The sequence below is a fragment of the Sesamum indicum genome, linkage group LG3, assembly GCF_026168435.1.
Source record: "Sesamum indicum cultivar Baizhima isolate 11 linkage group LG3, ASM2616843v1, whole genome shotgun sequence".
Classification (NCBI taxonomy): Eukaryota; Viridiplantae; Streptophyta; class Magnoliopsida; order Lamiales; family Pedaliaceae; genus Sesamum; species Sesamum indicum.
Window position 1 is genome coordinate 25,360,083 of NC_142659.1, and position 12,514 is coordinate 25,372,596.

Below are 12,514 nucleotides of genomic sequence, written 5' to 3' on the forward strand. Positions count from 1 at the left end.
TCACTGTACTTATCATTATATTAAACTTTAAGGGGGCTAAATGTGATTTGCCGTGGGTAGAAAATATTTTTGCTTTTCTACTTGGAGTAGAGTAGACTAATATCAATCTTCGAGCAGTAAAAATTGCAGGACAGGCCAGGCAACTCTCTGCCCAGTTTTCACATTCTTCTTGTCTTGGACTTTCTCTTGGTCTTCAACGGTGAAATCTTCTCATTACCCAGAAACAAGAAACCAAGAAAAGATGAAACGAAGAAGAATGGATAGGAGAAAGAGAAGGCGAAAAGAAACCGGTCCAATAGCTCTTTTGGCTCCCCGACAGGGGGACTACTAGTTCTTCCTTCTTCCGTCCAAAATGGAAATTCTAACAATGGATTGCCAAGAAACGATGACTGAGAAAATGTTGCTAGCTGACCAGTAGATGGTATTCTACCAGATAAATATGGATTGTAGGAGATGTTAAATTTATATAGCTCGGTTAAGCTTGACAGGCTTCCAGGTAATTCCCCCGAGAAATTGTTATATGACAGATCCAGGATTCGCAAGCGTTTCAGCGTCCCGATTTCTTCTGGTATCTCACCAGAAAACATGTTCTTCGATACTTGTAGCGCTAACAGTGGCAGCGAACCAATCTGTGGAGGGAGCTGACCGTAAAAAGCATTGTCATCGAGATGTAACATGCCCAAGTTCTGCATCTTGCTGATTTCAGGTGGGAGTCCACCTGACAATTTGTTGCCTCTTAGTTGAAGGTAACCGGGGCCGGATTTCTCCTGAGGAGTGCACAGGGGGAATGACAGGCATCCTTTTAGCAAGAAATCCCACTTGATTTCACACCTTCGACCTGCAAAACGCGTAAATGAGGACAATGGGGAGTCCGTTGTGGGGATCCATCTCCTCAGGTTCGTGCATTGGCTGAATCCAGAGGCTGTCTGACCGACCTGATTCAGTAGGATTAATTGTGCTGTTGCGTTGCTGCCAACGTTGAAGAATTCAGGTGGAATGGCCCCTGAGAGTTGGTTGTTTGCAAGATTTAACCATAACAGGCTGCTACAGTTGCCTAATTCTGCAGGGATTTCACCTGTTAGAGAATTGTTTGCAAACATTAACCACAAAATCGAGCTTAACTTTCTGAAACTTGATGGGATTGATCCACTAAGATTATTGAAAGAGAGATCGAGAGCTTGGAGTCTTGACAGGTTTCCATATCCATGAGGTATACTTCCAGTAAACTGATTGTCAGCCAGAACCAACATCTTCAAGTTTGACATTTGAGAAATTTCTACTGGTAATGGACCGGAGAAATCATTGTCACTTAAGTCCAATTCAGATATATTCTGTAACTCAAGAATTCCAGATGAAAGTAAGCCTCCAGTGTATGAATTTCCATTCAAAACAAGAGAATTTACTTGATGGAGTCGGCCGAAAACTTCTTGAACATTTCCTCCAAATTCGTTCCTGCTTAGATCCAATAAGGACAAGTTGCTCATCTCCACCAGAGACTCTGGGACATCCCTAGAGAAACTATTTTCACCTAGCAAAAGCGACTGGAGGCTCGAAAGGGATCCAACTTCAGGAGGGATTTCCCCAGAGAACTTGTTTCCATACAGGTCCAAACTCACCAAATCCTTGCAGTTGGAAATTTCTTTCGGGATCTGTCCAATGAAGAAATTATCTGATAAGTCTAAACGTCGTAAGCTGCAGTTTTCACTGAAAAACCAACCAGGAATTTCACCACCTAAATTGTTCGTAGGTACCGAAAACTCAAGCAACCGGTCAAACTGAAACGACAAATTCCCACTAAAGTTGTTTCCTCCCAGATCAAGAGAGTGTAAGTTTCGGTAGAGGTTGAACAAGTCATCAACCGGACCACTTAAATTATTCGATGACAGCTTCAAGACCACCAAATTTCTGAATGATCTAGCAGGAAACATTAACCGAAGACTGCCCTGGATTCTATTATTGGACAGATCAAGAAGTTCCAGGTTGTCGAATCCAGCAAGATTGAACTCACCTTCAATTATGTTATGTGATAGGTTGAGGGCTCTCAGGTTTCTGCATTTGCTTAAGTCATCAGGGATCGTCCCATGTATTATATTTGCTGAAAGGTTAAGGTGCTCCAGCTCAGGCAGTCCAGAGAAATTGCGAAACAACGGCCCCGGGATGTTTTTGTTGGAGAGATCTACTGCGGTAACACGGTTGCCTCTTGTGTTGCATGAAATTCCAGGCCAATTGCATGGAAATTCATCCGTTGAGTTCCACCCGGTGAATGGATTTTCATTCATCACAGGATTCCACGATAGTATATGAGCCTTAAGATTGAGTAGTACTTGTTTATCACTCTCTATGTCTCCACTCACAGTTTTGCCTACAAATTCAAGGCAAGAAAACATGAAACAAGATTACTGTCTGATTCAACTGTATTCATGCGGGAAAATCATCTTCTTTAAGCTGCTACTTAACCAGAAATCATACTAGTTTCTGATTATGAACTCGAACAAGCAGAAAGTTCTTTTGAGACCTGTATCAATAAAGCGTATTGAAGAACAAAATACAACAGATGAAGTGATGAATACCAGTTATTAGCCACGAGAACATGAAAATTGCAGCCAAGAAATGATGATCGGATGCTGTCGGGTTCATGGTTATGCAATCAAATAGTGCTTCTGTACTTGCTGTTCTCTTGCTTTCTGTTAAGTAGACGACTCTTTCTTGCTAACAAAATTTGGATGTACTAAAATGAAAAATCAAGATTTCAAGCAAAGTTGGAATCTTGAATATTATTGAGAAATATTAATTAGAAAGACTTCTGTTTTGGTTTGAATAAAAAGGCGATTCAAGATTGTAACTATATGAAAAAACAATGTAGCTAGAAGAGCAAGATTGCTGCAGGATGTAGATCCAATGATCACTATCTCTGACTTTTCTGGTTTGCTACAGAAATAACAATAATTGATGTTGAATGTGGACTGCACATTTCTTGTTTGACCAGTTAATGGAAAAAAATTGGCTGAATATGACTTTTCCTATACTCCTCCTGCCTATATAAAAGAATGTTATCATTCTACATGTTGCTACATATAAAAAGCAAGAAAAATAATTTCATAAAATAAATAAAGAGCATATAATTAGAATATTAGAAAGGTTCTAACCAGTCAAGAACTGAAAATTGTGGGACAAAATTTGATATTTGACAAGTATCGTCAAATTGGGAGGTTGCACTTCGTGTTCTTTGTTATTTGAAGGGTCATTCTAGTAAATGTATTCTCCTACGATATGATAATGCATTGCATCTCAATGTATATTGTGATTTGGATTGGGCGAGTTGTTCTTTTACAAGACGTTCTCTTACTGGTCATTTTATTCTTTGTGAGAACTTTCAGGTCTCTTGAAAACGAAAAAAGTGATGTACAGTTTCCCGCTCTTCTACTGAGGTTGAATTTTGTTGCTTGAGTCCTTATTGAACCGTGGAGGGGGGAAGTTGGGGGTGGGGTGTAGTAACGAGGAGAAAGGGGGAAGGTTCGGGATGCCCACGCCAGCAACGGGGAACGAGGGGCGGGCAATTGGGAAGGTGGGGGTTAGGCAGCAAGGATGGTGGATTGGGGGAGGGGCGCGACGAGCAAGGGGAGAAGTTGGGGGGTGAGCAGTGATGAGGAGAAGGGGGAAGGTGGCGGTTAGGCGGCGCGGATGTGGATTAGGGGGGGGGGGGGGGGGGGGGCACTTGGGGAAGAAAGGGTGGGGGAGGGGTTGGTTTTTTTTTTTTTTTTAAATAAATATATATATTAAATTTAAATATAAAATAATATTTTATTCTTAAAAATTAATTAAACTGACACTTAAAGTGCGTGTAAGTTACTTTCAGGACCAATAGGGTAAAATTACTTTATTCTTAAAAACACAAAGGAATATTTTGATTTTTTATTTAACATGGGAAGGAATTTTACACATTTTGTATATCACAAAGGGATAACATGCATTTTTCCCAACTTAGAAGTAAATACTAAACTGTGAAATGGGCTCTTTTGATTCAACATAATTTACTCAAATAATTTGTTAATAGTATTTCTATTATACCTCAAAATTTATTCTTTCCCTACGAATCTTTTCTCCCATACATAGCTACCGGAGCACACTCGACAGCATATATAGAATTTAAGTTTTTTTAATTTTTATTTAATTATACTAATATATATAAAAAAACATAAAAGATTCCCCACACTCATAAACAGTTATTAATGACACTTCTACGTCATTTTGTAAAGTCAAAAATGTCCTTCACTTGATAAGATAACTAATTTATTCATTTTTTAAATTTTATATTAACTAATATTTTTTTTTTCTATTTTTAATGTAATGTATTTGTTTATGTTGGAAAATAATAATAGATAATTCATATATTATCTCATAAATAAATCTCATATGTAATTAGACGATTATGTGCACGCAGATATTAATCATATAGGCACATTGTCGATCGAATTAACCTTAAGTAGCGGAACCATGTTGATCCACGCCTACGGATCAGTCTCATCTACAAGCCCATGTTTTTTATGGATCACGAATATATCGTCTTTCTATTTGATTTGGGGTCAGCCCACAAACATCTTCAAGATCTACCCCAAGCCGGATCTTGCTCCAAATCTTATGCACATCAAGAACGTACCTTACTCGCTTTGGTAGATCACTGTTAGAGTAATTCACTCATTTACACACCTCAAATCCAAGGAGCATATGCTTATGCTCCAAGGAAGAGCGTAGAGAGAAAAAGAGAGAGTATTGTGATCAACTCATTTTGTATCACATTTGTATTTTTGTGTTGGAATTTGATTACAACCATTTACCCTTTATGTAGGTGTACATAACTCTATCCCCAAGAGGAATTCATATCCCAATACATAATTGAAAGACTACAAACTCTATCTTAGATAGAGTTTATTCTAGATGTCCGTATCCTAACATGTAAGTGGGAGACTCAAACTCTATTTCAAATATGGATGTGTATTGGGTCACGGGTACACTAACCCAACTCAATATCTAGCAGTTTCTATATTTATTTTATTTATAATATATTAAAATCGTAAAAAATTATTTATTATATGTCCACATAAACACCGCACCACAATAGCTAACTATATAAAAGAGAAGAAAATAAAATAAATAAATTATCATAACTAATATTTTTCTTAATAATTTTTAGTACTTTTAAATTTGCATGAATAGAATATTATTGATATTAAAATTTAGAAAAATAGTCATTTTGTGCAAAACTAAATATATTTGAGAATATTTTGATTCATAAAAATTTTATCCGATCAAAGTAAAAATTCGGGTCATCACTATATTATTTATTATATTCCAACTCAAATACTAATTCAATATATCGATATTTCTAAACCAACAAATACGTTTAAAATAAACAAAAAAAAAATACTATTATTAAAAATAGATTATATTATTCACATTCGTAGTTATTCGAACCCCCAAATGTAATAAATAGTATGGATTTATACTATTTTCCTTTTTTAATGAAAATATTGCATTCTGACAGCCTGATCACTTAACAACATGGCTAATTATTAACTGATTAGAATCAAGAAACGTTTCGGCAACTAATATTGCTTACTTACTACACAAAATCTGCATTATTGGTGTCCCATACATTGTCCAAGACGCGTACTCAGAATATATACATAGCACAATCAAACATCCACCACATTTAAAATCACGAGTTTGGGGTGTCACTTTTAATTGCACATAATGAAGAATATTGATGATGTTCGATCTCCGAATCTCTGGCTCGGAGGGGATGGGAACAAGCTTGGACCTGCAAAATAAAGAGGGGTTAGATTAATTTCGATGTGAGCACTCCGATGCTCAAATTAGATATTTTTACAGATAAGTCGTAGAGTCGAAAATTATAGTGTACGAATTCGTTGAGAACAGTTACCTTAACTTTCATAAATGTCAGGATGTACATATCATGGACCAATGGTATGGACGACATATGTTTCCTCTAAGGATGCAAACACGTGTTCCTCATCCAGCATTTTCCACTGACTTGAGTACTCGTGGGCTTGGGGGGCCTCACTAGTCATTAGCTTATAGGGTAACCTACAACGACTTCTCCTAAAGTTTGGCATAATTACGAATACACTCTTCGTTATTTGAAAAATTATCAATACCCCCTTGATTTTAACGATCGTCTAACAATTAGCCTAATCCGTTAGGTTTTCTTTCATTTTTTTATGGTGAACTGATCAAAATGCCATTGTTGATTAAAATTTATAATTTTATTTATTTTTTTACAGACTATATGGATAATTTATTTTTTATAATTTTTATAAAAATTTCATCCATCCAGTTTGATTTTTTTATAAGTTTTTAATTTTTCTTAAAAAGAAAATACAATAATGACAAAGTTAACAATTCCATACCTATATCCAAAAATTATATAATTTAATCGAACATTAGGAAAAATATTTATAATTTTTTAAACAATAAAAGAGTATTCATAATTATGTCAACTTTTAAGGAAGATAGTTATAATTTACCATTTCCTATATTGTCAATTGTAGCGATTCGGCCACAGTACATTTACATTGAGCCTTATCAAGTTTAACCATATCAAATACAAATCTTATTGAAGAAATTAATATATATGATACGATTTATGATTCAATTGATATCTCATTACGTAAGACATTATTCTCCCTAATCTTATGTAAATTATATAATTTTATTTTAGAAAGATATCTCAATAGAAAAATAAGCTTTAAATTTTTAAATTGTATACAGAGTATAAACAAGAATGTAGTTGTACGACGTTGATTGTGTCGGAACTTGCAATAATGTTTTAGTACTATTTCCAACAACTACTTCATGGGATTGAGGATTCTGTCAATTATATGTTGGGTTTGTGCAGTGCACTGCAGGATGTACTTTCCAGAACTTCTTTTTGTAATAAATTCTCTGTACTTGTAAATCTTCAAACACTTTACTAAAAGTCCACTTTTCGTTAGGTAATAGTCCAAAACCACCACCAATATTTCTTCGTTGTATTATTTAACCGTACAACCTCTTTTTTTCCCAAATGTTAAGTAATACTTCGTTATAGATGTTGTGTAATGTTAGTACAAAGGGGTGTTGTCATGGTAGAAAGGTGCATAGTGTTTAACGTTTACGGGTAGAGTTAAATTTATTTTCACCTTCTGTGATATAAAAAAATATTGAAAAATTCTCTCATAAAAAATTTAATATCAAAAATCATTATTATGTAATGAATAATGACTCACACTCCTTATGGTCAATCTGAACTTATTTTTTTAAGAACAATGACTGAAATACACCTCTTGATCAAACTGGTTAATCTAGGCCTCTTCAAGTGTGGGGCTTCCCCATCCATTCTCTCGCGAAGTTCCAACATCTCCTAATGAACGACTTGCCAAGTACATGCAACCATCTTTCTTGTTTCTCATGTGTTGGCACGAACAACAGAATCTAGTTTTTCTTGCTGAAATGGGGTAGGTGGCGCATGAATCAGCTAGTTACGACCCTCTCTTTTGGACGAGCCAGACGTACTGGAGTGGGGGCATTTACCTGCTCCTGTATCTAAAGCTGGTAATGGAACCTGTAGTGAGGCATGGGCAGGAGGTTTGTAGAAGGTTGTGTTGTGAGCAGCAACAATGATCTTGTTGATGCGTCGTTAGAGAGCAGATTTCCTTCAAGAGGCAGAGTTGGTAGGTTAGTAGCAGGGGAAGGCTTGTTAAGATCACTAAGAAGTTGTTCCCCTTGTGTCCTAGTAGCCACGACTCCAATAAGGAGATGGGTGTTCCCCGAGAATGAGCCATTGTTTGCTTCATTATATGAGCTAGCAATTTTCACATGTTTAACTCAAGAGTTTCCATAAACGGAACGAATTATGTGTACCAGGGTCTATTAGCACCATACAAATCAAATGATCTTCTTGAAATCCTGAGATAATCATAGGACAAACCTAAAAAATAGGGTTTAGCACTTTGATGCTTAACTCAATAAGATTTTCAAATGAAATAACATAGGAAACACCAAGTAAAACGAAAGATCCAACAAGCTTAGTGTATATAATTTGTGCATAGGATGTTGAAAGTATCCAATGGGTCTTATAACTCGTGGATGAGGAGTGGAAATCATGTTTGTTGAATGGAAGTTGTTACTTCTTTGACCTGCCTATAACCTTATTTATAGAACCATGTTTGAAGAAAATCATGGGAGAGGGGTGGTTAAGGGAACTTAGGATAGAGCCGAATTATTTGATATGTCTACTTTGTAGTGACAAGGTTTACCTACCTATTTGCCACATTACATGGACCCATGCCATTAGAAAAAGAATATGCCTAATCAGTAGAAAAAATAAAATGAGGTGGCAGTTACTTGTCATCATTATCCAATTAGATACAACTGACATAAATATCCCTATTGACATGCTTGAGGGTGAGGTGTCATTTGACGTTTACAAGATTGTTAATGTGTCCGAACGAGGTGAATGGATCCTAAACTTGTTGAAATTGCACCTGAACTGAGTGTTACCTCACTAGCTGGTTGGCAAAAGCTGGGGTGATTGGGTTGGTGATGATACGGCCTTTTTTGGTGTTGAGTAGGCTAAAAGGGTTTCGGTCTCCTGGTGTTGATCGAGTTGGGCTTTATTTCTTAGTATAATTGTGGGTTGGATTTTGCATTTAGGCTTTTTGAAAAATAGAGACCCCATGTATTATCAAGCATCATAACAAATTACTTTGGGTAAATAGTATAGTTGATCCCTGCAATTTGCATTTAGAATCACTTCAGCTCTTAAGTTCATTTATTGACTTTACTGTCCCTAAATTGTAGTTTTTGTTTAGTTTAATTAAAATCACTTTAGTCCTTAAGTTCATTTCTTGACTTTAACATTCCTAAACTATAGTTTTTGTCTTAATTTGATCCCTTTGACCTTTTTTAAGAGAAATTATGGCAGAAAAATGGTCATATGATCAGCACATGACTTAATTAGTCTACTGAAATTTTGTTATCATTTTTCAATTTTTTAAAACTAAAAAATATTAAACACGGCAAAATCGTATTCTGAGACACGTTCCCTAATTGGTGGGTCATGCCATACAAAAGAGCCACATCGTCCAACTTCTTATATGCAAAAACTTCAAGTGAATATTCTATATTCTAACATAAAAAATGAGGAAGAAACATCGTACCCCATATATTTACAACAAAAAACCCTTCATCCTAGGTCTACGTCGATCTAAGAGCACTGTACTTTTGCCTAATTGCCGCAAAAACATGTAACAACATGCATTTCTCTCAATTTCAGTATGCAAGTTTTATCTTACTGTGTTGTTGTACACCGAAGGAACAATCTGTAAAACATCTAGCATTTTGGGAGGAAAGCTGCAATACTGTTTTAGCCAACAAAAATGACTAATTAGACTATTTTATAAATTTCACGGACTAAAATGATAAGAACATACTTAAATTGATCATTTTTTCCTCCAAAGTTTTAAAATCCTATCATCTTTTTGCTGAAAAAGGATCAAATAGACAAAAAAGAATAAAAATTAAAATTTAGGGACGTTAAAATTAAAAAAATAAACTTAAAGGATTAAAATAATTTTAAATACAAACTTAAGGCTCGAACTATGTTACTTACCCAATTATTTGAATACAAATATGATTTTTCAACGTGCCAAATGAAGAAAAATAACAGCCCTTTAAATAAACAAAAACAATTTAACCATCATAAAAAAATTATTATTCTAACAATCACTCATAAAATCATAATGCAACCAATTGTTAAAATAAGCCAAATAAATATGTAAAATACTCAAATCATTATAAGAATAGAATCACAAACTTTAATAAATAATAACTAATTAATTCAAATTAAAATAAAACATTAAAATTTGTAAAACATATTCCAGCACTCTCACAAAAAAAAAAAACATATTCCCAACCATACTTGGATTTCCATATTTTACAAGTCTTAAACCTCTCTAAATTCCAAACTACTATATATAGAAAGTATAGAACTTACATCAGTAAGCTAGAAATAGCAAACAAATAAAAACATAAAAAAAAATTAAAAATTGCTGTGTTTTTCATTGGGAGAGTGAAATACCATAAATCAGTTTGATCTGACAGACAGATCCCCAATTTCCAACATCAATCAAATAACATATATAACATCATCATCATCTCCCCAAATTGTCTGCATTCATTGCTTCTCTGCCAAACTTTCAATCCCTATGACTCTTGTCTTTAACAACTCTTACCTCACCTTCATTTCTATCCATGCACTACCCTCTATTTATAGTTAAAACATAACGGATAATTACGGTTACTTTTTCTAAAATTTGATGTAATTATGTATTTTTTTTTATTTTAAAAAATTATATTTAATATTTTTAAGATTTGTTTTCATGTCTCCATTAGTTAAATTCGTTATATTTATTAATATTTATATAAACAAATAAATAAATAAAAATTGATATTTACTTTTGATTGACTTATTGCAGGTGTATAGATGTATAAGGGTAACATGGTCTAAAAAGATTTATCTTACCTGTAGTGAACTGATAATAAGTCAATCGAGTCTAAATATGAATACTTATTTGATTATTTTGTTAATATCAGCAAATTCTGTTGATTTTTAACTAACGTAAGGACTTATTTGATAGACGAAAGCAAACCTTATGGGTACTAGATGTAATTTTCTAAACCATAAGCGACTTATGTGTAATTACACAAAATTATCCCTAAGTTAAACTACATTCATATTCATAAAAGTTCAATTTGATTATATAAATATTGTATATAATTAAATATAATTTCAAGAGATGTCAACGTAATTTACCATAATACTAATTGACTATATAATGCATTTGGTACATTGCCTGAAACGTCTATCCAAGTTCAATTGGAGGCTCGATTCTAATTTTTTTAAGGTTATATTTTAATATAAATGAAATACTAAGGGTGTTTTTGGAAACAAATTAACTCATAATATGTCAATCAAAATGAACAATGCCCCATGCAACATATTGAAACCACATACTTTTCAAGTGAAAATACTAAAATGCCCGTCAGTAGTGTGACTAATAAGTGCAATATACTTGTCGAGTAACTGGCGTACAGTTTAGAAAAAAGTGATCGATCACATAACAAGTGCAATACACTTGCTCTGTGATTAATTTGGTTCGATCAAATTTGATTTGAATTTTTTTTTTCAAAGATTGCCTATACGACCTGAAATTGGACATGGTCGAAAAAACAACCTTAATCAAGACAGCTTGTTCGTAATCGCAAATCATATCAACAAGAATGTACTTTTGCTTGGCCACTGCTTAGTGGCCAATGATGCTTTAAACAAAGGAGAATCACAGCTGGGATGCTATATAAAGGTATATAAGATCTAATTAATTATAGTGACATGAGGATTTGAAACAAAATTAAGGAGAAGTTTAGAGTAATTAATGAGCAGTACTAACACCTATGTATGTGCTGGCAATTTTATATATGCATTTATTTTGTTGTTCTTATTAACATCAATGATATGTAAGATCTCTTGATCAAATTTAACTTAATTGATGAAGTAGGTCTGTATTCGTCTGATAAATAGGCTTGTATTTTAATTAAAATTTACCGAAATTATTGATTTATAACTTATTGCAGGTAAAATAATTTTTTCACTAATTAAACTATCTTTATAGTAATGAAAATATACCTCTTGACATGCATTAACGTGTGAAGATGTATAAGGGTAAATTCATCATAAAAGGATCTATTTGACCTTCAATAAATCGATAATAAATCAATTGGGGATAACTATGAATTTATTTCGTCTTGAACCCATCTCATTTATGTAAATTTTTTGCTGACATCGCTATTTTTCTGTTCAAATTCTAACGAAAGAAGGTCAGGTGTGTAAACAGTAAATTTTCAAAGGGGATGTAAGTGTAATTTTGAAACTGCTTTGCGAAAAAGTGCAATATCGCATTTTTAGAGGGAGTCTAAGTGTAATTAACCCTAATATAAATTTATATAAATAAACTATAAATTAGGGGTATAAATACAATTATCCCAAAAATAAAAAAGGAAAAAGCGTGAGTTAGAGTGGGATGAGATACCAATTGTGATTAATAATTAGTGAAGATAGATAAAAATCTTTGGAATCTAATGCTGTCACCCCTGCTGGATTCCAAGTATCAAGTCAATTTCCCCTTGGGGAACACCACATTTTAACCGACAAGTGTCCACCCCCCCCCCCCCCCTCCCTCAACTTGTACACGTAACATACGCCCGCGGATGTACACAACTCTCCCTTTGTTTTCTTGTTCAATTTCCAATTGTTAAAATAATAATAAAAATACCCCCTTTGATTAAAAAATAATTAAAAAAATATTCCTTATATTTAAAAAATAAAATAAATTACCTACTCTATTTAAACAATTGATAGGGGGTAATTTAGGTTATTTTTTAAAATACAGAGAGTAAT

At 33.9% G+C, this 12,514-nt stretch overlaps 1 protein-coding gene across 1 annotated transcript; it reads right to left on the minus strand.

Annotated features, from left to right (window-relative positions):
• Window positions 1-87: 87 nt before the first annotated feature.
• Window positions 88-2,894, minus strand: LOC105158999 (putative LRR receptor-like serine/threonine-protein kinase At1g74360). Its single transcript, XM_011075930.3, has 2 exons — window positions 2,571-2,894; window positions 88-2,362 (listed from the first exon to the last, which is right to left on the minus strand). Exons 1-2 carry the CDS (start codon window positions 2,635-2,637, stop codon window positions 159-161), a joined length of 2,271 nt encoding a protein of 756 aa, XP_011074232.1. The 5' UTR covers window positions 2,638-2,894; the 3' UTR covers window positions 88-158.
• Window positions 2,895-12,514: the final 9,620 nt, after the last annotated feature.